The sequence below is a fragment of the Podarcis tiliguerta genome (genome assembly GCF_965153285.1).
Source record: "Podarcis tiliguerta genome assembly, chromosome: 7".
NCBI lineage: Eukaryota > Metazoa > Chordata > Lepidosauria > Squamata > Lacertidae > Podarcis > Podarcis tiliguerta.
Window position 1 is genome coordinate 18,184,479 of NC_139540.1, and position 25,855 is coordinate 18,210,333.

The 25,855-nt window shown below is 41.9% G+C and overlaps 1 protein-coding gene across 4 annotated transcripts in view; it reads left to right on the top strand.

Annotated features, from left to right (window-relative positions):
- Positions 1–25,855, top strand: part of CSMD3 (CUB and Sushi multiple domains 3) — a 568,382-nt gene that overhangs the window by 214,291 nt on the left and 328,236 nt on the right. For all 4 annotated transcript variants that reach the window (XR_014513736.1, XM_083450329.1, XM_083450330.1 and 1 more), the window contains exon 6: positions 17,479–17,591. Coding sequence is in view for 3 of the 4 variants with exons in the window: in XM_083450329.1 (XP_083306455.1) it covers positions 17,479–17,591 (113 nt within the window). In the remaining variant the exon portion in view is untranslated. The remainder of the gene's footprint in view (positions 1–17,478; positions 17,592–25,855) is intronic.

The window sequence follows — 25,855 nt, forward strand, 5'->3', positions numbered from 1 at the left end:
CTCCCTGACTGCTGTCCTAACCTTCATACCTGGTTTCACACATATTGATACATGTTGCAGGGTAGGAAAGGGCTAGCCCACATGTCACAGACCAGATCCTGATCTCTCCCTCTGAGGGATAGAGGGAAAATTTGGTTCAAAATGTACCTAATTCACAGTTCCCAGAACAATATGCAAACAAAAATGTAACTATGTATACATACTTTCTGTTCCCTGGAAATGGTTTGTTAGGCGAGCATACAAATAACAAGCTGGCAATTTCCATTGAGTCCCATAGGGAAATTTCAAATGCGTTCCACAGAATTTTGACCCACCCACCAAGCAAAAAGAAACCCCAGGGAAACCTTACTAAAGTACAGATCACTACAGTTCCTCAGCCAACCAGCAAAAGACAAACAAGGAAGTAAAATATGCTCTCTGTTTGGATAACTGAATCTGCGGTGTGTATAGTAACTTTTGGGTACTATGTGAATTTTCACATAGTGAGCGTTCAGAAAGCAAGACCTGTATGTATATAGTTCATAGGTCTAGAGGAAGAATCTGTTGAAGAAACTTCCTATAGATGTGAGTAGAACGAGGAAGTCATTGTCAACTTAAAGGCTTAGGAGTCAGCATGGCTTGCTTTGCTCTGCTGTTGCTGTTTAAGTTTATCTGAAGTGCCGGGAGTTTCTTTCTAAGAAAGGCAACCCTGCTGGGCAACAAGAAAACAACTATCCTTTGAAATTTGTATTTCTTCATATTTTGTGATGCAACAAAAAATGTATGGAAATATGTGCCATATCAAGGGTGAATATATTGGCGAATATAACACAAAAATCCATTAAGGACAGTTGCGTACCATATGCATATATACCGTATTTTTCGCCCTATAGGACGCACCGTCCCATAAGGCGCACCTAGTTTTTTGGGGGGGAAATAAAGGAAAAAAATTATTTCCCCCCCAGGCGCGGGGTTGGGGAAGCCCGAGCTTCCCCCGACCCCAGCCCCCAAACAGGCAGCTCTCTGCAAGCCGTGGGAGCCCAGTGCTGGCTCCCGCTGCTAGCGGAGAGGTCCGCGAAGCCTGGGCGCGCTGAGCTCAGCGCGCGCAGGCTTCGGCATGCAGGCACCTCTCCGCCAGCAGCGGGAGCGCTCCCGCTGCTAGCGGAGAGGTCCGCGAAGCCTGGGCGCGCTGAGCTCAGCGCGCGCAGGCTTCGGCATGCAGGCACCTCTCCGCCAGCAGCGGGAGCGTTCCCGCTGCTAGCGGAGAGGTCCGCGAAGCCTGGGCGCGCTGAGCTCAGCGCGCGCAGGCTTCGGCATGCAGGCACCTCTCCGCCAGCAGCGGGAGCGCTCCCGCTGCTAGCGGAGAGGTCCGCGAAGCCTGGGCGCGCTGAGCTCAGCGCGCGCAGGCTTCGGCATGCAGGCACCTCTCCGCCAGCGGCGGGAGCGCTCTCGCTGCTAGCGGAGAGGTCCGCGAAGCCTGGGCGCGCTGAGCTCAGCGCGCGCAGGCTTCGGCATGCAGGCACCTCTCCGCCAGCGGCGGGAGCGCTCCCGCTGCTAGCGGAGAGGTCCGCGAAGCCTGGGCGCGCTGAGCTCAGCGCGCGCAGGCTTCGGCATGCAGGCACCTCTCCGCCAGCGGCGGGAGCGCTCCCGCTGCTAGTGGAGAGGTCCGCGAAGCCTGGGCGCGCTGAGCTCAGCGCGCGCAGGCTTCCGCATGCAGGCACCTCTCCGCCAGCAGCGGGAGCGTTCCCGCTGCTAGCGGAGAGGTCCGCGAAGCCTGCATTCGCCCCATAGGACGCACCCAGATTTCCCCTTCATTTTTGGAGGGGAAAAAGTGCGTCCTATAGGGCGAAAAATACGGTAAATGAATATATTAGGAGAAATGTGCAGTAAAATGCTGACAAATTTTAATGAGGACTTTTTTTAAAAAAGGCAAAATGATGTGGAAATGTGCAGAAACTGAGGAGGGGATAACAGAGATACCCAAACCATTTTAGAATAAATAAATAAAAATATACGCAGAACTTTCATTGATGTGTTTAGCATCATATCTACTTTGGCCCCGAGAAGCCCTTTCTGTTTCTTAAAAAGAAAAAAATGTTAATGTAGATTTTCACAGGATTTACCATCTCCGAAACACACAGTTACACCAGTTGTACTTCTTGAAAGCTACAGTTTATTTCATTTGAAGCAAGGCATAAATAATTTCTGAATCCCATGGAAATGGGATGAGTTGCATCTTTACATGTGCAATCATATTTATTCAGAAAGGCATTGAATAGATGGTGATACATTATTTGATGACGAGCTATGTCCCTGTGCTCTAACAGTACATTGCCCTGCAGAAACTAAAAATCAAGAATACCTGTCCTTCTAATTCAACGCTTTTGCATATGATTTACCTGGAAAACCATCCTGCTGAGTCAACTAAAACAAAAACAAAATGTTTAATACATTATTTATTGGACTTACAATCTTTCAGTTGTTAAAGACTCTAGCTGCGTAACAACCTTTTATAAAACAAAAAATATAGATTACAGAACAATACAAGGCCAAAGCCAAAGATCTATTCATGCTCCAGGGTACTTGAATTTGTGTTTCTTAAACAGCTATACTGCAGAGGAAAGCAAACTTGCACACAATAGTAGTGATTTATCCCAGTTTTAATGCGACCTTCTTCAGTCCTTATCTTTTTCTGATGGTAATTTGGAAAGCATTCTTGTATCTGAATATTCAGATAGTCATTTGAAATAACAGTGTAGATTAAGCCCCAAACAAAATGAAGGGAGAACAAATGACATTTTCAGGCATAATAAAAATTCCCCATTTCCCCCTTTCTTTCTTTCTTTCTTTCTTTCTTTCTTTCTTTCTTTCTTTCTTCCTTCCTTCCTTCCTTCCTTCTTCTTCTTTGGAGGATGCTACTCTTTTGATTTGGTCTGCTGTATTTAAATAGGGATAGAGAGAATAGATTATATGCCATAGGAAATTCTGTATCCTTATAAGGATTTTTCTAATTAGACATAGGGGTGAATAATTTTGATGCGACATCAGTGGAACTGAAATTGTATATGTTCCAGGCCGTGCACTGCAATCGCCAGATATATTTCCTATCAAAATATGCTTTTCTATATAACATGAATATGAGAGTCATAAAATACAAATATACAAAGGCACATTTTACAGGGCAATCTAAATTCCCCTTATGCTGTGTTTGTGCTGAGCAGTGGTCTCTCCCTTCACTTAGCTCTGTCGGCAGAGTTGTTCTCCTGCTGTCTGCCATTGGTGAAGTGGAATTTCACTTTGTGGGCAAAAACATCCCACTTCAACCCTCTGAGTGTTTAACTGGGCAGGAACCACCTACTGCTGGTTTATTCACTGTATCCTGATCCGGTCCCACAGCTGCCATTCAATGGAATTAGGCCAAAACTTCCTCCCCCCCCCCCCCGCTGCAGCCATGAGTAGGTGTGGCAATGGGTATGATACTCCAGAGTCCCAGAGGTGGGGAATTTAGATTGCACTTACCATTGATCTCTAGTTTGTGTTCTTTGGTTCTGTTTCTGATACTTGCAGAAACCCTGATTAGCATGTGAAAATCCTGCTAGAGAAAGCTACAGTTTTCAGTTTAGTTTCCTTATCTTTCTCAGCAAACAAAACTATCACTATGGTCTGTATGAACATGTTCCCTCTTTTGCCCTTCCCCTGAAAATATATATATAAGAGGAAGTTCATTTTTGAGGGGTATGTTTGATGAAATGATGTGTGTGACTACTAGAGTCAGAGCTTTCTAGTGATGGAACTCTGCTTTGGAACAGCCTCCCTAGAAAAGTTCATCTGGTGCCTTCTTTTTGTTCTTTTTGTTGTTAGGTATTTTGGCATTTTGGTTTTAGGACTCTCTCTTCTGGGGATTTTTAATGCTCCAGTTGTGTTAATGATATGTTAAATATTGTATTCTATCATTTTATCTTTGGGAGTCACCCAGAAAACTGCTATAAATACAGTAAATATAATACAGCAGACTAGCAGGTTGCGTGCTTGTACAATCACAGCTCTACGCACTTGGCAACTGGCCAGTTTACATCACACAAATTAAACTCATGCAAGGTGGAGAGCTTAAAAGCTCCTTATGTGCCAGATTTTCCTGGCGTGGAGCTTTTAAGCTCTCTGCCTTCCTTACTGGACCCTGGGAAGGTCTCGCTTGGGCTCTAGAGGCCTTCACAAGGTCTTTGCAGGGCCATCCAACTTCTTGTGGGAGCCTCCCAGAACCCAGTAAGCTAGGCAGAGAGTTTAAAAGCTCTCTACCTTGTGGGAGAAGCAGCAAGGCCGGTTTGATGTGTGCAGGTGGTTCTGGGGTTGTCCTGTTTATTTGTGATTTGTGAGATATGCACAAACCCTCGGAATGTAACCGCCGTAGAAGCTGTGAGTCTACAGTAACCAACATGTAGAGTTGCATCCAATTAAATTATATTCAAGGTAGACCCAAATGAAATTAATGCCCCTGTGTTAAATAAATTGTGTCCTCATCACAGAGGGCACGTGTTGCGGTGAGATCTCACCCGTTTGTGTGGGTGGGAGCGTTTGGATAGCCACAACAACCTGATTGGGTCCTTCGGTTGCTGGGGCAATTCTGGCCAATGGGGTTGAGAGAATTTGCAGCCAGGGGACCTATTTATACCACTGCACATTGCGTCGAGCATCCTCTTAGCGCCTTGTGCACCGGATCACCCGCCCACCCTCCCTATATTTAGGGTCTTGCCATGACCTTGCCATGCTGTCGTGGGTCATCTGCTTTTGGGGCAGGGGCCCGGTAGGAAATTTCCCATTTGGATGATTGACTGGTGCCACTTGGGGTTTGCCTGCTGTGTAGCAAATCATCACAACTTTGTAAGGTTTGGTGGTTAGGGAATGGTTCAAGGTGTGGTGAGGGGAGGTTGCCACACCTGCCCCTCCAATGCATGAAAGAGTATTCAGTTAAAGGAATCCAGGTGCTCGCCATGCTTTTGTCCAATCCCCTTCCAGGGGTTAGGCCATGCCAGAGCACCTGGGAGCATTTTGGAGTAAGGTTGCGTCTATAGTAGGACCAATGCTCCCCCAGTATGTTTACCCTTATTGACTTCTGCCGGTTGTCAGTGCTGCTCTGCCGGAGGTGTAGGTGCAGCTAGTCGAACCAATGCCTAAGCAAACCACTCACATTCTGTAATCAATAAAGTTGTGACCAAAATTATGCCAATAACCTTAAACTAATATTGATGTCAATTGTGTCTTTCTTTGGGAGGTCTTGGGGGTCTTCACACGCAACAATCCTATATACAAGAAACTGCTGTAAACCAAGCTGGTGTAAATTTATACCAGATCCACTCCACATTCCACAGCAAGGCTACTTTTAGCTGAGCCACCCCCAACCTGTCAGAGGGAAAACAAGCCTTGAAAATAGAGGTTGACGTATGCTAAACTTTTCGCCAGGTCATGTGACTGAGCTGAACATAGTTAGGACCCAGCTTAAGTACTCCCTGCCCAGTCCCAGCCTCCTCACAGTGCCTTTGGGGGACCTTACACCGACCTCTGCTAAGCCCCTTTGGCTCAGCAAATTATGCCGGCATATCTTTGGCTAACTGAGCGCTGCTGAGCCATGAACCTCCCTGCTCAGCTTGAGATCCATCCTGAGTTCCTCACCCCAGCAGAACTTGACATAGGATTGGCCCCTTAGGCATGTGCATTCATTTCAATGAGTCTACTTTGAGTGTGACTAAATTTGGATGCAACTCATTGGAAGGGAGAGAGGTTGGTGCAATCGATGAACTGTAATGCAGATAGTTTGGTACTAAAACAGGCATAGGCAAACTCGGTCCTCCAGATATTTTGGGACTACAACTCCCATGATCCCTAGCCAACAAGACGAGTGGGCAGGGATGGTGGGAATTGTAGTCCCAAAACATCTGGAGGGCTGAGTTTGCCTATGCCTGTACTAAAATATCGAAACAGCAGAATAACTACAAGAACACATAGTGGCAGTGGAGGAGGCACACAAAGAATGGCCTCAGATGGTGATTGCAGGATCTGGGTCAGTTCTTATGGGGAGAGACGGTCCTTGGGGTATTGCAGTCCTAAACTATTTAAGGCATTTTAAAGGTCAAAGCCAGCACTCTGAATTTGGCCCAGAAACTAATTGGCAGCCAGTGCAGTTGTGCTAGGATTGGTGTAATATGCTCAAAGCATCCTGCTCCAGTGAGCAACGTGGGCTGGATCTAGACGCATCGAAGAAGCGCTTCAGAAAAAAATGCATTGTAACCTTTATAATGAGAAATCGTATTGGCAAAAATGGAACTCCACAGCACCATCTGGCGTCACAGTGTCATATCACTTATAAAATGCTTTTGCTTTACCAATCTAGCTGAGTCCCTGGTCACCAAATTCTGTACCAGTTGAAGTTTCTGAACTGTCTTCAGAGGCAGCCCTACCTATAACACATTGAACATATATATCTCATCTGTTTCTTCCAGACCTGTATAGAGAGGGGAGCAGTCCCAGACCTCAAAGAGCTTAGCCAGCCAGAAAGCCCCTCCAGGAACCAGCTGTTTTTTCAGGAAACAGTGTGTGGTCTTGAACCACACAATTCATATCCCACATATACTGTATTTTTCCGTGTATAAGACTAGGTTTTTTTTCCTTTAAAAGAATGTCAAAAATTAGGGGGCATCTTATACACGGATACAGCTCCCCCCATTTTCTTAAATCTGAGTCCTCCAAAATAGGAAGCATCTTATACATGGGGGCGTCTTATAGACAGAAAAATACGGTAGTTAATGGTTTGATCATGTGATGTATTAGATGATATGTTTATAGGCCTTATGCAAAGATAATGTGCACCCATGGGTTGCTAGTTTTCCTGGGTGTGTTATAGGCATGTTCATTGAGCAGGTAGATGCTGTTTTGCTACATTTACAGCTTAGCAAGATGATTCAAACTAGCTCAGAGTGAGTGCAGTCTACATGAATTAAATTTTGGCTCTGCCCTGACATATCTGACTCCAAGAGCATAAGCATAATGTACATGCAGTATTTATAAAATACGGAGAGATCCTCAATTACCTATCGATAAGTTTGCTTCTTATAATGGAAACTTTCCCTTTTTCTTTTACACCATGCTCATTGCTTGTGCAATCTTGATAGGAATGTGCTTTGTTTTGTTTTTTTAATGGCTCCTTTCTATTATTTTATATTGTTTCTCCTCCTTGTTAAAAGCACCCAAAACCACAAATCTTTGTCACACAGCACTGGAAAAGCTGCATTATTTATTTGTCTTTCCTTTTTTTATTCCAACCCTCCTACATATCTGGGACTCAGATTAGAGGGGAAAACTTTTTAATGACTACGAAGTTTTAAAATATGCATTTCTCTCTTATAATTCTAACCTAAGAGAACCACATCATGTTGTTAAAACAGAGAAACTTTGAAATCTTAATAAATACAAGAAGATGTTTGGGCTCTTCCTGTGGCAAACTTGCCAAGGAAGTGAGTTGATCCAAAACCTTCCACACAAAATTCTTTTCCATTTCAATATTAACATTACAGTAAGATAGACACTGAGGTCCAGCACCAAGGGCCTTCTGGCGGTTCCCTCACTGCGAGAAGTGAGGTTGCAGGGAACCAGGCAGAGGGCCTTCTCAGTAGTGGCATCCACCCTGTGGAACGCCCATCCACCAGATGTCAAGGAAATAAACAACTATCTGACTTGTAGAAGACACCTGAAGGCAGACCTGTTTAGGGAAGTTTTTAATGTTTGAATTTTTATTCTGTTTAATATTTTGTTGGGAGCCGCCCAGAGCGGTTGGGGAAACCCAGCCAGATGGGTGGGGTATAAGTAACAAATTATTATTACATTACATTACATTACATTACATTGTTGTTGTTTAGTCGTGTCTGACTCTTCGTGACCCCATGGACCAGAGCACGCCAGGCAATCCTGTCTTCCACTGCCTCCCGCAGTTTGGTCAAACTCATGCTGGTAGCTTCGAGAACACTGTCCAACCATCTTGTCCTCTGTTGTCCCCTTCTCCTTGTGCCCTCCATCTTTCCCAACATCAGGGTCTTTTCCAGGGAGTCTTCTCTTCTCATGAGGTGGCCAAAGTATTGGAGTCTCAGCTTCGGGATCTGTCCTTCCAGTGAGCACTCAGGGCTGATTTCCTTCAGAATGGATAGGTTTGATCTTCTTGCAGTCCATGGGACTCTCAAGAGTCTCCTCCAGCACCACAATTCAAAAGCATCAATTCTTCGGCGATCAGCCTTCTTTATGGTCCAGCTCTCACTTCCATACATCACTCACTTTATTACATTACATTACATTTAAGATAACAGCTTGTTCTAATACATTACTGTGCCCAAATATTTTGTGCTCTTCTCTCTTATTTGAAGGGTGTAGGTTTCAAATTGTGCTTTGTGGAATGTTAGGGTTCCTTGGAAGCTTGTCAACTGGCCCTCTGCATCATGAGAAGATTAAACAAGCTTGCCCACCACTATTGATCTTCCCTACAATGCACAGTTATGGGAGCCAGGTGCTCTCTGATCTCACAGAGAATCATGCTCAGCATGAATTGCACCTTTATGCCATGCCTCATAACCTTCTACAGCATATGGTTATTTAGTGGGGGAGCAACTCAATGTAGAGTTTCTTGAAAGTAGCACAAATGAAAACCAATGTTTTCATACAATCTATTTCAGGCCTTTAAAAAACAACAACCTGGTTTGCATGGTTATGGATGAGAGAGCTTGTCATGTACCTGTCACATAGGAAGAACAACATGTAGCCTGGGATAACATGTCTTGGATTATTAGGCTGAGAGATTCACCATCCTCGCACCATCCTTTCCATGCCACAATTCAATAAATCCTGGATTAAATCACAGTTCCTTCTCATGTCCATAGCAGTTATGAATTCTGTGACTTCAGATTCTGGTTCACTCAGAACTATGGGACCGGAATTTCCTGCTCCGGATGGAATGAGAAATTATGATAAATTCAGCCAGGAAGTCTACTGTTGCAATACTGGAGAAGGAAGGATGGAAAGGGCGGCATAGGGATGTGTGAGCACAATGCTTATTCCTATCTTGGCTTAATAAGCATTGATATGCTATGTCTGAACAGGGCCATTGTGAAGCATACTGAGATCTGGGTGCATTGTGACCTGACCTCGGTCATATGCCCAGGCATTAACCACAAAAACAAAGTGGTTTGGTCAAGGGAAGACCTATATGATTTGAAAGAGAACTCCAAAAATGGGCCCTGTGCCACAGCTGTGCTATTATTTCCACTGCAATTCTAGACTACAGATGTGCTAAAATATATTTTCTTTAGAATTAAGGCATATAAGGTCAGCAAATAACCTACTGGGAGAGAGACATATCATTTCTTCTCTCCTTCCGATGGCTGTATAATTGAATAAAAAGCTCTCTGAACTTCACCGCAACAAATGAAACTTTTGAGTGGATTGGATAATTTAGTTAACTAAAAGCAGATATATGTTCACTCCAAGATTACAGCAGAGACAGATACGAGCGAAACACAAACAAAGCACCCAGCCTATTTTTGATCCCCAGAGTGCATTTAAATAGATTAATTTGCAGATCAGATGTTTTGGATTTAATCTAAGCTATTCAATGCTGATTTAATTTAAATAAAACTTTCTCTAGAGAGATTAACTCATCCTAAGATTGATCTCTATTAGACACATGCTTATGACATGAAAGTGAAGCCTGAGCTCCAGCAAGTAGAGGAGAGAATGTGTTCGGAATAATAACTGAGCAGAGACGGCACGCAGGCCTTTTTTATATGTGTGCCCAAGACGGACTGACTCCAGCATTTGTGTGTGGTGTTCTGCAGTTATTAGAAGAGGAAGTTTATTCTTTAATGCTGTTTTCCTATTTAAAACAGTGGCAGTTCTTTTTGTTTCTGGTATATTGCTTCTGAACTACACTGGCAGGCTGATAAATCAGATCACCAACCATACATAATTTATTTCAGTAGGTAACTGGCTGCGCAGCACAGAATACAAATATGTTTTGAACGCTGTTCTGCACACTGCATACTTGACCAGGTTTTAAACTTACCCAGTGTCTGAAGCATTTTCTTCACTCTATATCTGTCTGTCCAGTCGGCTGTGCTGTAGGTTCCCGTAATAAAAATGTACAGACTGCACATGCAGGCATAGGCTATATGAAATGGCAGGGGCTGGAAGTTTGGCAGTAGAAGTGAATGCACTGCCTTGAAATGGTTGCTGGCAATAATGATGTTAGGGCTGTAATCATCAACACTTTTACTTGGGAGCATGCCCCACTGAACTCAATAGGACTGACTTCTGAGTAGACATGTCTAGGATTGCACTGCAATCTACTGGTGAATATTGACCATTGTATTGCTTGGGCTCCCTTGGAATGAGGATCGCTGGAGACTTGTGCCATTTTATGTGATAAAAGGCTATAAATGCAGGTGGATGAATGGGTTCATTGTGCTAAGACTCCAGCAGATTCTGCTCCTACCTTAAATTTCTTGCCATGGGGACAGATGTGGACTTTGGCAATATGGCAGCCTGAGCAAAGACAAAATTTGATGCTCCCCCCCCCCCAATATTGAGTAGGCATCAGTATAAATATAGACTGCATCACCACCAGCAGCATCAATTATTATTATTATTATTATAATTGTGTGCCCTGTCATCTTGGCAACCTGTGCAGGGGAACCACCTATGCCACCCTAAATCTGAGGGGTGATAGAGCCACAACCTGGGATTCTGCACTTAGAACAAGGCAAACTTCTCAGTCTCTTTTTCTGCTCCAGTTGTATGACTGTCCCCAAATTGCAGGCTAGTTTGACCCCTTATCCTGGCCAAGCAGAGGACAATAGAATGAATCATACCCTCACTTTCCTTGCCTTGTCATAAATGTAACAGTTGAGTTGATAACCAGCAATTAACACTGCTCTGAGAGAATATCTCTTTCCAGACCCTGCTAGCAATTTTTGACATCTTAAGCAGTTTTAAAAGGTAAAGGGACCCCTGACCATTAGGTCCAGTCACAGACAACTCTGGGGTTGCGGTGCTTATCTTGCTTTACTGGCTGAGGGAGCTGGTGTACAGCTTCCAGGTCATGTGGCCAGCATGACTAAGCCGCTTCTGGCGAACCAGAGCAATGCATGGAAATGCCATTTACCTTCTCGCCGGAGCAGTACCTATTATCTACTTGCACTGCGTGCTTTCGAACTGCTAGGTTGGCAGGAGCTGGGACCGAGCAACGGGACCTCACCCCATCTCAGGGACTCAGACCGCTGACCTTCTGATCAGCAAGCCCAAGGCTCAGTGGTTTAGACCACAGCACCACAAACAAACAAACATACATACCTCCTGGATATTTTACTATTAGTTACTCAACTAATTTAGTTTACTATTAGTTCTCAACTAATATTACTATTGTTTGACCAAAGTGCGGGAGGCAGTGGAAGACAGAAGTGCCTGGCATGCTCTGGTCCATGGGGTCACGAAGAGTCGGACACGACTAAACGACTAAACAAGAACAACAACAATATTACTATTAGTTGAGAAAATCCCCAAGGCTCACCACTCACAGCCCATAACAATATTGTAAACAAAATAGCTGTTTACAGTTGACAGTGTATGTTGGTGCTTTCACAACATTTGTCTGGGATTCTCAGTGTTTTTATGTACATGATAGGATTTGGGGTCTTTGCTATAACATACACAGGACTCCAAAAACTTCTTTTAAGAAATAAAGGCAGTTAACCATCAGATACAGAATTTAATGAATCTTTATTTGTGTCAGCCATTGGCCATAACAATAAAACAACAGTACGCTATACAAAGAATAGACATAAAGTCAATTATATAAAATACATTTTAGGGTTTTGATCAGATACAGAATGTTGTTGCTATTTTAAATAAAGAAATATTGGTAGGTAAGGTAGTCACAGAGGACTAAAAAATGTCCTTTTGAATGCATTTGTTTAATATCATGCAGACAATTCACATCTTGTCTTGCAGACCATAACGCTTGTATGAGAACTGGATTCTCTCCCTGACATTACATAAAATACATCCTTACTCTGCAATATGAATGACTTACATACTTACTTATTTAAGACATTTATAGACATCTTAATTATTCACATCTCTAAGCAGTATACATAAAAACGAGCCACAGCAAAAGAACAATAAAACAAACAAAGAAGATCGTAAAATGGAATTCAACCTTACAACGCCTGCTGGAAATAATTCACATGAAATATAGCTTGCAACTTTACTTACTTCTTGGCTGGGAAGCCACAAATGGTTTGGTCATTTACCAGCGGAGCACTGTAGGCAACATTATCATGTATCACCTCTCTGTAGTAGAGAGTCAGAGGTGTCCTCAGGCTTCAAGTAAGAACTGGCATTGCTACTTACTAATTGAACTTATCTGATTCTTTTAACACAAAACACAATGGAGGCCTAGAGCACGGTCTAACTACAGTTAGCCATATCATCAATAACATAAGCAACAAGGAATTCTTCTTCCTAGGCTGCTTCTGAAAGGCAGATTACCTCTCCCTTCAGTTATAAACTTTTCATTCTCCAATACTGTAATACTGTTGGATACATTTCAGTGGGTAAGAGCATGAGACTCAAAGTTGTGGGTTCGAGCCCACTGTAGGGCTAATTCCCAAGTATTTGAGCCTCCATTCTGCAGAACCGCAAATGACAACAATATTAAAGCCGTGCAGCATAGCATGTGTGCTGAAATCATAGAATCATAAAGTTGGAAGGGACCCTGAAGGTCAACTGCATTTATTTCTGAGCTACACTGATATAAAGCAATATGAAGGTTTTGTCTTTGGTGCTACATCAGCTGTTGATGCTACATCACAAACAGGGCCGGATTTAGGTTTGATGAGGCCCTAAAGCTACTGAAGGTAATGGGGCCCTTTATATGTCCAGCTGTCCTTTGTCAACAACAAATTGTTGCTGTTTTTTTGTGTTGAATATATGCTATATGGTAATATATGGGGAGCAGGCTAGCAGGTGGGGCCCATTACTTACATCAAAGGAGCCTATACAACACAAAACAGTGTTGCTGTATGTACCGGTAGGTTTTATTTTATGTTTTTTATCTTAGATTTTGGAAATGTACGTCCACTTTTTTCCCTTTAATTTTTTTGGGGCGCCCCAAGAGAGTGGGGCCCTAAGCTATAGCTTGTTTAGCTTACACATAAATCCGGCACTGGATAGATAGATGGATGGATGGATCACAGATAACCATCCCTCGATAATGCAATAACCTAGTGACAAATATGCAAATTGGAAGCTTACCAGAGAGACCAGCTGAATGAAATGCACTGTATGTGTTCTGCTTCCTGGATTTTGCAGATCGGTGCACTCATCTTCCTTAGATATGTCTCTCTCTGAATAGTTTACCAGTTTATCTAGTCAAACTGCACAGCTCACTCCCTCTGGGTTTTATACACCCACTGTGGGTGGCTGGCTGGCTCCTAGCCACTCCAAGCCAGAGTGGAAAGGCATGGTTTTTGTGTATCCCTGGGCCTGCATGCTTGGCAGCAGCCAACTTGGTAAATTCCTAAGTATGCCCCTGCAGTCACTCCCATCCATTGATTCTCCTCACCAAATCTCTTTACCCCAGCATTGGCATTGTAAGGCAAACATGTTCACTCATAAGGTGGAATCTGCCTTGGTGTTGTATATGATTTATAAATAACCTTTAGTATTATTTTATTTAAGAACCCACAATGTAAACCATTGCCATGCTTCAAAGAGCACTTGTCATGCAGCTAAGAACGGACTGCCTCTGCATTATGATAATAGCGAACAGCTTTATAATTTGTGTGGAAGAGAAATTGACATGGGAAGAAAGGGTAGCTATACGATTAGAATAAGCAAAGATTTCACACCAGTAGCCATTGCAAATCCTGTCAGTTTGCAGAACTACTTACAGTAAAATAATCCCACAGAAATCATAGTCAGATTTAAAACACACACACACACACACACAATGATTTTAATTAGAAAATTGCAGATATCAGCATGTGCTTAATTAGAACAATCTTCACCTTAGCCCAAAGCTGTCATGTCTAAAAAGTGATAATGAATAACTGCCTTGATTGGCAGACTTAACTAGATATTAGCAGTGTAAAAAAATGAAGCTGCTCCTTTTTCTCCATTTGTATTAGCAGGGAGCCATCATTTAAGTGCTAAAGATGTTTTCTGTAAAATGCATTTGTAATTTAATCTTTACACTGCATCTTTTGATGGAGAATAGGTACCTCGAGAGAATTTGTGGCTTAAATCTTTTCTGTATCTGTCCCTTTGAGCTGAAGACTGTCACTGAATTTCAAGCAAACCTCATCTGCTGGGAAGTAAGCCTCACTGAGTTCAATGTGATGTTGGATTTGGTGAGGCAACTTATTAAGGACTTGCATTTCCATGAATTGTTGGAAGAGATTGGTGTTCAAAGAACACCTGCCTTCTATTTGGATTTTAGGAGCTCCCTCTCACCATATATAACAAAAAGTGTTATATATAGAACAAATAGCTTTTCTTCTACAGTTAGGGTAGGATGGTTCAGAAAGATACTCTTGGAGGAGCACTGGTGTCTGTACTGACAGTCAGGTGGAGGAATACTGCTGCAGTGTAGCCTGTGCAGTTGCCCAAGACAGAAATTCTTAGCAACGTGGTTGCTGGGCAAAGGGGCTTGGGGCAGAGAAAACATACTGGTCTTTCTGTTGACAAACCAGATCCTTAGCTGCATTCCTAGCTGCAGTTCTGTCTAATAAAAAGGAGTGGGCTGAATACAATGCAGTTTACTGCCAGCACTCTTGAAAGTCAGGGGAAGGGGAGTCAGAGAACAGAGGGTCCCTAACTTTCAGTTACAGTATCGAGTAAGATAATAAATTATAGCATTTCACTTCTTTGGCAATGTGTTACTTGTTGTTAGTACCACAGCAATATGGGAGGTGAGATGTTCTGTTTTGTTTTGATCATGTTCTCTGTGTTTTGTTTTTGTACAAATGAAGGCCTTATGCTAAATAAACATTTGGTGCTATGGAGTTCAATGGGGCTTATTCCCCATTGAATGTATATAAAATTGTAGCCTAATAGATCTTTCTGGACATATAGGTCTTACGTTTCAATTAAGTATTTGTTTTCTTGGCCTTATGCATTTAATAATTGAATAGTGGAAAATGCTGTACAATTTTTATTTTATTCAAGAGTCTCTGTGCAGTATCATTACAACAGGAACATGAATAAACAATATTTAGCAATTAGGATGAGAGGTCATGTTCAAATCCATTACGTTTTGCTCTTCCGCCATGACTTTCTGCCTCTGACATAGGTTTAGATGATTCCCCATGTTCCATTCCCCTTAAAATAATATGTTTTCTTGTCTGCTTCTTGGAACTAATAAATTGACCACCAAGAGGTGCTGTTTCCACAACTAAAAGGCAGGATGGTAGATGCTTATGAGCCTTAACCTTGTTCTGGGTGTAGCTTCTCTTTAAAGGCAAAAGTTAGTCCTTCATAAATCAGAACCACCCACATATGTCAGGTTTCACAGCTGAATGAACAGAATTTAATGGCAACTGTTCCAGGCTACTGATGAAACAATACAATCACAATATTGGGACGTTGCTCTTTATTCATTTTAAGTAAGGTGACATCTACCACTTTGCAGCATCTCTGCTTTCTGCAGAACTGGAGCTAGAATCGTGGAAAAGAAAATGGATGAAATGAGGAATTTCTAAGTATCTAAGCTTAAAAAAATTAAATGCTATCCAAATTAATTTGACTCACAGGTAATTTAGGAAAAGTGAAAATTTACTTCAGAGATGTGTAATAATTTTTTTTCGCTTGGTATCCATAGACAACAGCAACTCCTTTGCTCCGTATGTTCTTCATGATCCTTGTCTATAGCATTTGCATAACAATATTTTGGATATGTTTTTAATATGCTATGCAAAGTTTGTCCTGATATGCTGTGCATTTTCATTATGGGCAATGTGACTGCCAATTGGGATCAAGCATTAGACAACCCCGAGTTTCAATTAGGCTGAAATTCAGCTTTATAACGATAGGTACCCCTGCCCGTACAGGGCAGTCTTGACAGACTCTAGGGTTGTGCGCCCATCTCACTCAAAGAGGCCAAGGGCCACCGCTGTCCGGAGACACTTCCGGGTCACGTGGCCAGCGTGACATCGCTGCTCTGGCGAGCCAGAGCCGCACACGGAAACGTCGTTTACCTTCCTGCTAGTAAGCGGTCCCTATTTATCTACTTGCACCCAGGGGTGCTTTCGAACTGCTAGGTTGGCAGGCGCTGGGACCGAACAGCGGGAGCGCACCCCGCCGCGGGGATTCGAACCGCCGACCTTTCGATCGGCAAGCCCTAGGCACTGAGGCTTTAACCCACAGCACCACCCGCGTCCCCTTTATAACAATAGAAAGGCCTTAACAGTTTGGGGCCAAGATCTCTGAGGGGACAGCTTTCCCCCTACCAATCTGCCGATGAGTAAGATCAGTGGGGAGGCCCCTTCTTGTGACTGCATTGCCAAAAGTGCATATTGTGGCACCTTGTCTCTTCAATGTCCTACACTCAGAGATGTGTGTAGCCCTGAACCTACTCAAATGCTGGCACCAATTAAAAGCACATAATTTTATCCCGACATTTGTAGGAGGTTAAGCTGCTGTTGTGTGTCTGTGTTATTATTCTTGCATATGCTTTATTCATTTATTTATTTGACTTAGTCACTCACTGTAAGAGTTTCTAAGCAGCAGTGCTATGAATTGTTTTAAATGGCTATTGAAGGTGGTGTTAAAATGTATATGTATTAGTTGTAGCTTTCCCTGTGATCTGCATTATGAAAAGTGGATTTATAAATAACACTAAATGATTTAGATGTCCCTTTTATGAAGAGGCACATAGTGAGACCATTGATCCTTTGCTGGTGAGGCTTGCTGACCTCCCAGAAAAGCAAAAATTTGACCTTTTCCTGTTAGGCAAAGATCATAAGACGACTCAGATGGTCGCCAGATTCTGTATACAGATCTGTAGGCGCAGACCATCCCCCGACCCAAACTAGTTCGTTTAGAAAATCCCCAAACTCGGTTCCATGGGTGACTCTGGGTAATCTTTCTGCGGCAGCTTATCTGAAAGTTTTAAGTGTCTATATGCTTTTCACATTTATAAATTTTAAATTTATTGTTGTACATTGTTTTACATGTTTGTTTTCCTTCTGGGATTGTACCCCCAAGTGTGTTTTATAAGGTGGTCTCCGATCGTAATAAATTATTTATTTATCTATCTAACACTAAATGAATGCCCTTAACAAATATGCATGTTTTAAATGTTCACAAGTAGGGAGTAGAAAACCTTTAGAAAGGTGTGATGGTCTTGGTGAATGACTGAGGTTTCTGACCCATCAAATGTTTTTGTCTTATTTTTATTTTCTCTCTCAGGTTATCTGGAATGAATATACCACCCCCAATTATCAGCAACAAAAACTGGCTAAGACTCCATTTTGTAACAGACAGCAACCACCGATATCGTGGATTTAGTGCTCCCTATCAAGGTATATTGAATGAAAATCATGTTTTTTTCTTTTCAGATTAAGAAAGCGGTATTACAGGTATAACTGTACTTATCACTAAAAAGAAATAAAAAGAGAGACTTCTTATCCACTACAGTTGGACAGTTCAAGCATGAATAAACTTCCATTCTCCTGCTACAAAAGCCAGAAAATAGTCAAATTGCAAAGTAGATTAAAACATATTCTTGTTACACAGATTTTGAACATTTATGAAGAATTTGGATTTTAAAAAGAGTAACTTGCTGAAGTGCTTCTGAAGTGCCTCACTGATTATCAGAAACTTGAGAGCAAGTGTATGTTTGCAAAAACAGCACATGATGGTGGCATTACTAAAGAGAATCTTTGTCAAGTAGGGTTCATTTCATTGCATGCAGTAATTTCTTCTTATGTTACTAGTTAGGCTTCTTATCTACTTTTGTAAATGAATAGACAGCTGTTGAGAGAGAAATAAAATAAAACCTGAGAATCTGAGGCATATTAATTTGAGGCTGCATTGCTAGAATAGGTTTGCTTAATAAATAAATAAAAAGCCAGGGAAAGTATTAATATCTACTCTAGCAATATGATGCTTTTTTCATAACCCCTCATTTTTGTAAATACATTTTTGTCTTTAATGGATAATATCCAGGGAACTGTAAGCGCTTCCTGACACAAAAGGAATTTTGTTTACCTTGCACACCATGGTCCCATAATATCTAGTTCAAGAGCTTTTTTTTTCCCCCTGAGGCATGTTATTATTCTCGGTAGTGGCGCCCACCCTGTGGAACGCCCTCCCATCAGATGTCAAAGCAATCAACAATTACCTGACATTCAGAAGACATCTTAAGGCAGCCCTGTTCAGGGAAGTTTTTAATGTGTGATTTTAGTGTATTTTTGGTTTCTGTGGAAGCCGCCCAGAGTGGCTGGGGAGGCCCAGCCAGATGGGCGGGGTACAAATAATAAATTATTATTATTGTTGTTGTTGTTGTTGTTATATCAGTAGGACTTGATGATAGAAACAGCACCTGCTCTTCATGGATATCACATATGTGAAAAACTGTGTTGCAGAATAATCATTAGCATGTTGCATACTAGACTGTCTACTCCTGCCCATTCTTCAAAAACAATTTAAAAAGGGGTCTATTCTGTTTGTATAAAATACAGTAAATACAGTAATTTCAGAATGATACAAATCCAGAGAAGTAATTATAAGCCTTTTTAGGCAAGCAAGTACGTCCCTTGACAGTATTTTCAAGTTGCGATGAAGACATGAATGAGTTTGTTTTTTTAGTTTACTATATTTATATAGTCGTGCACATTGATTTCCTCTAAGCTGCGGAATGAATTTGGGAATCAAGCCCACTGTAAATCATAGCACTTGACTGACTAGAAAGGGTCTCATATTCATTAGTGATGAATAAAGCTAAAATAGAGTGGAAAACATGTATCAATCAAAATATGTACGGTATAAGCTTCAGATTTTTACCGGGAGAACAAAGGAAGAGTCTTGTCACACTTCAAAGTTGAATAAATTTATTATAGCATAAACTTTCATGCCATGATAATCATATGCTTGAAGTGTTATGCAGGGATGTATTCCATCTTTCAATTTTCTGTTTTCTGAACCCCTCATATGGTGCATGATGTTATTAGATCCTGTAATAGTGTTGTCACCAGGTTGGCATTTGGGTCTTCCACAGGGTTCTTTGCCTTTGTCCATATATCTTGCCTTTTCTTCATTTACCATCATCCACCTACAGTGCCCTTTTGTATTCTGCACAGTACAAACAGGCTAATTTCTATGCAAAAAATTAACAGATATTTGACATCAGAAATGGCAGGATTGAAAAATGAGTGGGAGAATGTTGCAAATTCCCAGGACATTCTGTATCTGACTAAGATGGTCATACTGGAACAGAGAAACTTCAAAGGGAGAATGTAGTTTGAAACTACTGAATTACAATTCATTAAATGGTTCAATGCTATTACATATGTGTTGAATCAACAAGGTGGATTTTTATCCATTACATTAAATTGCATTAAATGCATTAATTCATTTACCAATGCCAGGATTTCTGTGTTACATACATAAACATTTTTTGTGAATGGCCACTATTTATTAATTTATAAGAATATTTATATCCTAGTATTCATAAAAAATATCATTAATAATGTTTGAAGTGTAATTATCACCACCTGTACTTTTCTGCATTTCCTTTCCCTTTGACCTCACTATTTAGCATTCCCCAATATGTAAATTAATATCCTCTTTATCTATGTCTGCAACTCAGGATAACAGTTCATTTATTTGATGAAGTGGATTGAAGCTATGCTATAATAAATTTGTTAGTCACAAGACTAAATCTGAAAGGTGCCACAAGACTCTCTATATTTGTTGCAAGAGAGTAGCATGGCTACTGCTTTGGAAAATGTTACCTGTGCAAACTCTATGCTTCTTTTGAATGTTTTCCTTAATTTGTCAACCCACATGTAGCAAATTTCACAAAATATTTACAAATTCAAGTTTATTTATGAGCATATATTAGACTGCTACAGATAAGTTCACGTATTATGGTGAAAAAAAGTTACTGATGCGTTTTCTGAAACCTGTTAGGTGATAAGAGTTTAGGGGGAGGAATGAGTGCTGTAGATGTTCCCTTTCCTTTTTCCAGAGCAGAGCTGTTCTTATGAAAGTATTTTATCTGTCCGAAATGTGGCTCCCATGATAGGCCTAATAAGAATCAGAGTGGACTACAGAATCAGACCGATAGCCCATTACATTATTTTACATGAACGCTATGGACAGTGTGAGCAATGGTGCCCATAAGGCTCATAATATATCAAACTACAAGACAATTGAGGGATTCTTTCAGTGATGAGTCTCTTGAGAAATTCAATTCTTCAACCTCAAAGGAAATACAGTACATTATGGACATAATCAGCTGCAGACTTATTTGAGTTTATGCCCACTGATTTCAATGAGCTTAAGTACTTTCAACTCTCACTGGACTGTAGCCTACAAATAGAGCTACAAGAAATAATTATTTCAATTGTTAGATTAATTGGTAGATTGACTTTACTTGATTGATTAGTAGGCTAATTTTTATCTTTAGGGTTTAAAGGTAAAATGTACTTGTTTATTTGATGTAGGGACTTCTTTCATTTTATCATTACAATGAACTAAAAGGGATCTGCCTATTCAATAACAGGAAGTAGTTTTGGTTCATAGTAAGCTGGGCTATTTCATAATTCACACAAGACCGCTAAAATGCATGTATTGGGGTTTTGGTAATATACAAATATATTTACAATTAATTGTTTTAAAAGGTAGGTTATTGATAAAATTAATTATTAGCAGCTGATTCACTCTCAGAACATTATATAAATAGGAATGGTAGGGATATGTCAGTCCAAGCCTTTGGCCATGCCTGTCATGACTCATTCTTATACCACAAACCTATGACCTCCCCTTTGGACTCCTCTCCAAGTCTGGAAAAGAGCGGGCTGAAGTTCTTCCTGAATTCTAGGGCATACATGCAGATTGCATTCACCTGCCATGCCATATCTTTCCCCCATCTGTGTCCTTGATCCTTTAGCCTCATTCACTTCCTTAAACCATCTCCCCCGGGGGACAAGGGTATGCTTCCAGAAAACAGGCATGCCAGCATTTGAAGTGTGTGATTGTCTTTGGCCAGTTTTGCTTTGCAGCATTTAGAGCTAATATTTCTGCATAGTATATACAGGCGCTTGTGAAATGCCACTTCTGTAAGGAAGATAACATCACCTTGCTTGTTGCAACTTTCTGGTAAAAGAGGATGCATGCAAACCATAGATTCAAAGCATACACACCCCTCCAAGAATCCTGGAAACTAATTTGTTAAGGGTACTGGGAATTGTAGCTCTTTGAAGGGTAAACTAAAGTTCCCAAGATTCTTGGAAGGGGGAGAGTGCCCTGAATGTATGGTGTGTATGCAACCAGAGTATTCTTTTCCAAGCAAAACATTCACACAATGCTGTTAGAAGCTATCAGAGGCAAAAAGTCTTCCTTTAGGAAATGGAAGTGTTGTCCAAATTAGAGCAAAAGGAACACATACTCTGGAAAATAAAAACAGATGCAAGCAGTCAACAAAGGATGATAAAAAAGAGCACGTTGCTAAATGCATAGTGACCAATAAATAAATAAAATAATAGCAGGAGACTGGCTAGGGAGGCAGATGAATCTTTGTATGATGGCAGATTAACATCTCTTCTGGGAAAACTGGTGGGAAGTGTTGTAAAATATAGAATTGCCAAGCAAATGGAAGAACAAGTCTTGCTGAAGCAAAAGCGGTATGACTTCCCTGTCTCACTGACCTGTTAAGAGTTCTTTGAGAGTGTCACCAAGCACATAGATAAAGGTGATCCAGCCAACATTGTGTACTTGGCTTTGAAAAAAACTTTTGACAAAGTACCTCACCAAAGACTCCTAAGTAAACATAGCAGTCATGGGAAAAGAGAAGCAGTACCCTTGTGCATGAGTAATTGTTCCTCAGAATGGAGGGATGTAGACAGTGGAGCCCCCAAGAATTAGCATTGGGACCTGTACTTTTTCACTTGTACATAAATTAACAAGGGGCAATGGGTGAGCAGTGTGGCAGCCAAGTTTGCTGATGATACCAAATTGTTTAGGGTGGTTAAAAAGGGGGACTGTGAAAAGCTCCAAAAGCATCTCTCCAAACTGAGTGAATGGGCAGTAAAATGGGAAATACAATTTGATGTAAACAAGTGTCAAGTAATGCACTGACCAGAAATGTAAACCTAGTGTGTGACAGCTGTTAAAAGGGATAATTCTGTGCTATGGATCACTAAGAAAAGAATTGAAAATAAAAGTGTCGATATAGTAATGCCATTATAGAAATCTATGGTGCAACCACCCTTGGAATGCTTTGTACAGTTATTGCTCAAAAAGGAAGCTGTAGATCTGGAAGACGTTATGAAAAAGGCAACCCAAATGATTTGGGGATGAAGGAACCGCCCCTATGAGGAAAAGTTACAACATCTGGGGCTTCTTAGTTTAGAGGAAAGGTAAATAAGAGTAGACATGAAAGAGGAGCATACAATTATGCATTGTTGTGGAGAAAGAAGAAGAGGAGGAGAAGGAGGAGTTTGGATTTGATATCCCACTTTAGCACTACCCTAAGGAGTCTTAAAGCAGCCTTCCTCCCCCACAACAAACACTCTGTGAGGTGAGTGAGGCTGAGAGACTAGCCCAAGGTCTGCGAAAAGTGTCACCCAAGTGACTAGCCCAAGGTCACCCAGCAGCTGCATGTGGAGGAGCGGGGAATCAAACCCGGTTCACCAGATTACGAGTCCACTGCTTTTAACCACTACACCACACTGGCTCTCAGAAAGTGGATAGTTTCTCCCATAACACCAGAACCCAGGAACTTCCAGTGAAGCTGGATCTCGAAAGATTCAGCACAGGTAAAACAATGGCCTAATGGCATAGTTAAGCTATGGAATTCTCTCTCACAAGATGTAGTGGTGGCCACCAATTTGGACAGTTTTAAAGGGGGATTAGACAAATTCTTGGAGGAGAAAGCGAGCAGAAGCTACTGCCCAAAACACCTTTGTTCTGCCTCTACTGTCAGAGACAACAAACCTCTGAATACTACTAGTTGCTGGGAATAAAAAAAATGGGAGAGTGCTGTGTTGCTTAAGTCCTTGTTGGCTTCCCATGGACACCTGATTGCCCATTGCAAGAACAGAATGCTGGACTAGAAGGGCCATTGGCTTAATCCAGCAGGCTCTTCTTATGTTCTTAACCTTTAGAATCTGAATACTTTGAAAAGAGAAATCATTCAAAAGGGTGGAAGGCTTACATCATAGGAATTAAAAAAAATGTTTTGAAATGTAATATCAGCAACATATCAACTTAATATCGACAGTACTAAATGCATACTGAAAGATTTTCTGAGGAGATGTATATAGGACTTCAAAAGCGTAACCCAGTTTAATAATGGGTTACTTCACTTTGTAAACCCTACTGGGAGGCATTATAAGATTGTAGTGCTTGTTCAGAAACTTCCACGAAACAGAGTGGAGTGGCTATTTGTCAGGTTGAAACTGGTAAATTAAGTGGGTTAATACAAACAGATTAAAAGTGAAAATAAAATATTTTGAGCTAACTGTGGAAAAGTTTGAATGGACAATCAAATTAATGACAAAACTACCAGGCAATGAGGGGACGCGGGTGGCGCTGTGGGTAAAACCTCAGTGCCTAGGACTTGCCGATCGTATAGTCAGCGGTTCGAATCCCAGCGGCGGGGTGAGCTCCCGTCTTTCGGTCCCAGCTCCTGCCCACCTAGCAGTTCGAAAGCACCCCTAAGTGCAAGTAGATAAATAGGTACCGCTTTATAGCGGGAAGGTAAACGGTGTTTCCGTGTGCTGTGCTGGTGCTGGCTCACCAGAGCAGCTTCGTCACGCTGGCCACGTGACCCGGAAGTGTCTCCGGACAGCGCTGGCCCCCGACCCTAGAGTCGGACAAGACTGGCCCGTACGGGCAGGGGTACCTTTACCTTTACCTTTTACCAGGCAATGATGACCGAAAGTTATTTTGAATAATACTGGATCAGTAATGTAATTTATCTTTTCAATGGGACATATTTAGCTACAGAAAACCCTTGTCTATATAAATGACAGCTTTCTATTTTCTGGAAGAAATCAGTACAAGATTGGAACACGCTCAACCCTACCAAACTGAAAATCTGCAGACTAGCTAATGTTAGTGTAATTAAGGTACAGCATTTGAAAGGGCATGACATTTCAAACAATTTTTGTTGTATGCAAACACATGCATCTCAAAACACACTCAAATAATACTTATGCATGATTAAGAACATAAGAACAGAGCTGCTGGAACAGAGCCTATCTGGCCTAGCTTCTGGATCACAGTGGTTAACCAAATGTCTATGGAACATAAGCAGAACAGGAACACATTAGCTCTCTAATGCTCATGAACCCCAGCAACTCGTTATTATAAGTATTTATGGAAAATAAAATGCATCAGTAGAAATGTTTGCCAACCGCTACTTATTAGTCGGCTTGATTAGTCGGGCTTGGGTGGGGTCAGGTGAGGGGCAGGTGCAAAGGCTTTAGAGTCTGAATGGGCTAGGTGGGAAAACAAGCACTCCGTTTGGCACTAACACAATAGGTTTTTTCCCCCCAATACAATGTTGTTGTATAGTCTGAACTCACTTGTTTCACTTCACCTTTTCTGTTGTGGTTTTCTTTATGCCCCCTTCCTCTTTTTTAAAGTGCACATTTACTACAGTGGTACCTCGGGTTACAAACACCTCAGGTTACAAACACTTTGGGTTACAGATTCTGCTAACCCAGAAGTAGTACCTCGGGTTAAGAACTTTACCTCAGGATGAGAACAGAAATTGTGCGGCAGCGGGAGGCCCCATTAGCTAAAGTGGTTCTTCAGGTTAAGAATGGTTCCAGGTTAAGAACGGACCTCCAGAATGAATTAAGTTTGTAACCAGAGGTACCACTGTAAATATATATACAGTGGTACCTCGGATTAAGAACTTAATTCATTCTGGAGGTCCATTCTTAACCTGCGTACCGCTTGGGAGAAGCTCCTCCCAAGGCATTCCTCATCTGGACACCCAGGAGATGTGCACATGGTTGGGAAGTCCGAGCCTGCGTCCAAATCCAGATTCCGCTGCCCTCCTGCTGGCCCAGTGGACAATGCTGTGCCTATCCAGATGTGCAGGGCAGGCAGACCTAGGAATGAACAAAACAACATTAATAACTTCATCTCAGCACCGCATCTGAACATAACCCCTGTGTGCATCAGATTTCAAGCAGCCCAGATCCTTAATCCTGTCAATGGACAGGCCCTAGTGCACAGTGGTAGTAGCTGCCCAATGCAGAAAGAATGAGGTGGAAACTCACTGGCCAGCAGGCCACACGCTGCAAGCACCTTACGCATTACTGCAGCAAATGATGCCTCTTTAGCAGGACCCATCTTCGTGAACCAGGAAGGGACCATCTCCAGGCAGGTGAAGTGACAAATATCTCTTGGCATCTTTCTCTGGACAAGGACCGGGCTTACCAGTGGCAGGCGGCTGCATCAAGGCGCCTCTGCCCAACTGGTCCATTATGGAATTTCAAATAGTGAGCCCCAGCTCAGCATCAGAAAGCTGAACATCCTGCAAATGCAAGCCCCTGGGAACCCTTCCCTGTGCTGGCTCCAGCACTGTTTCGCCCACACGCATTGC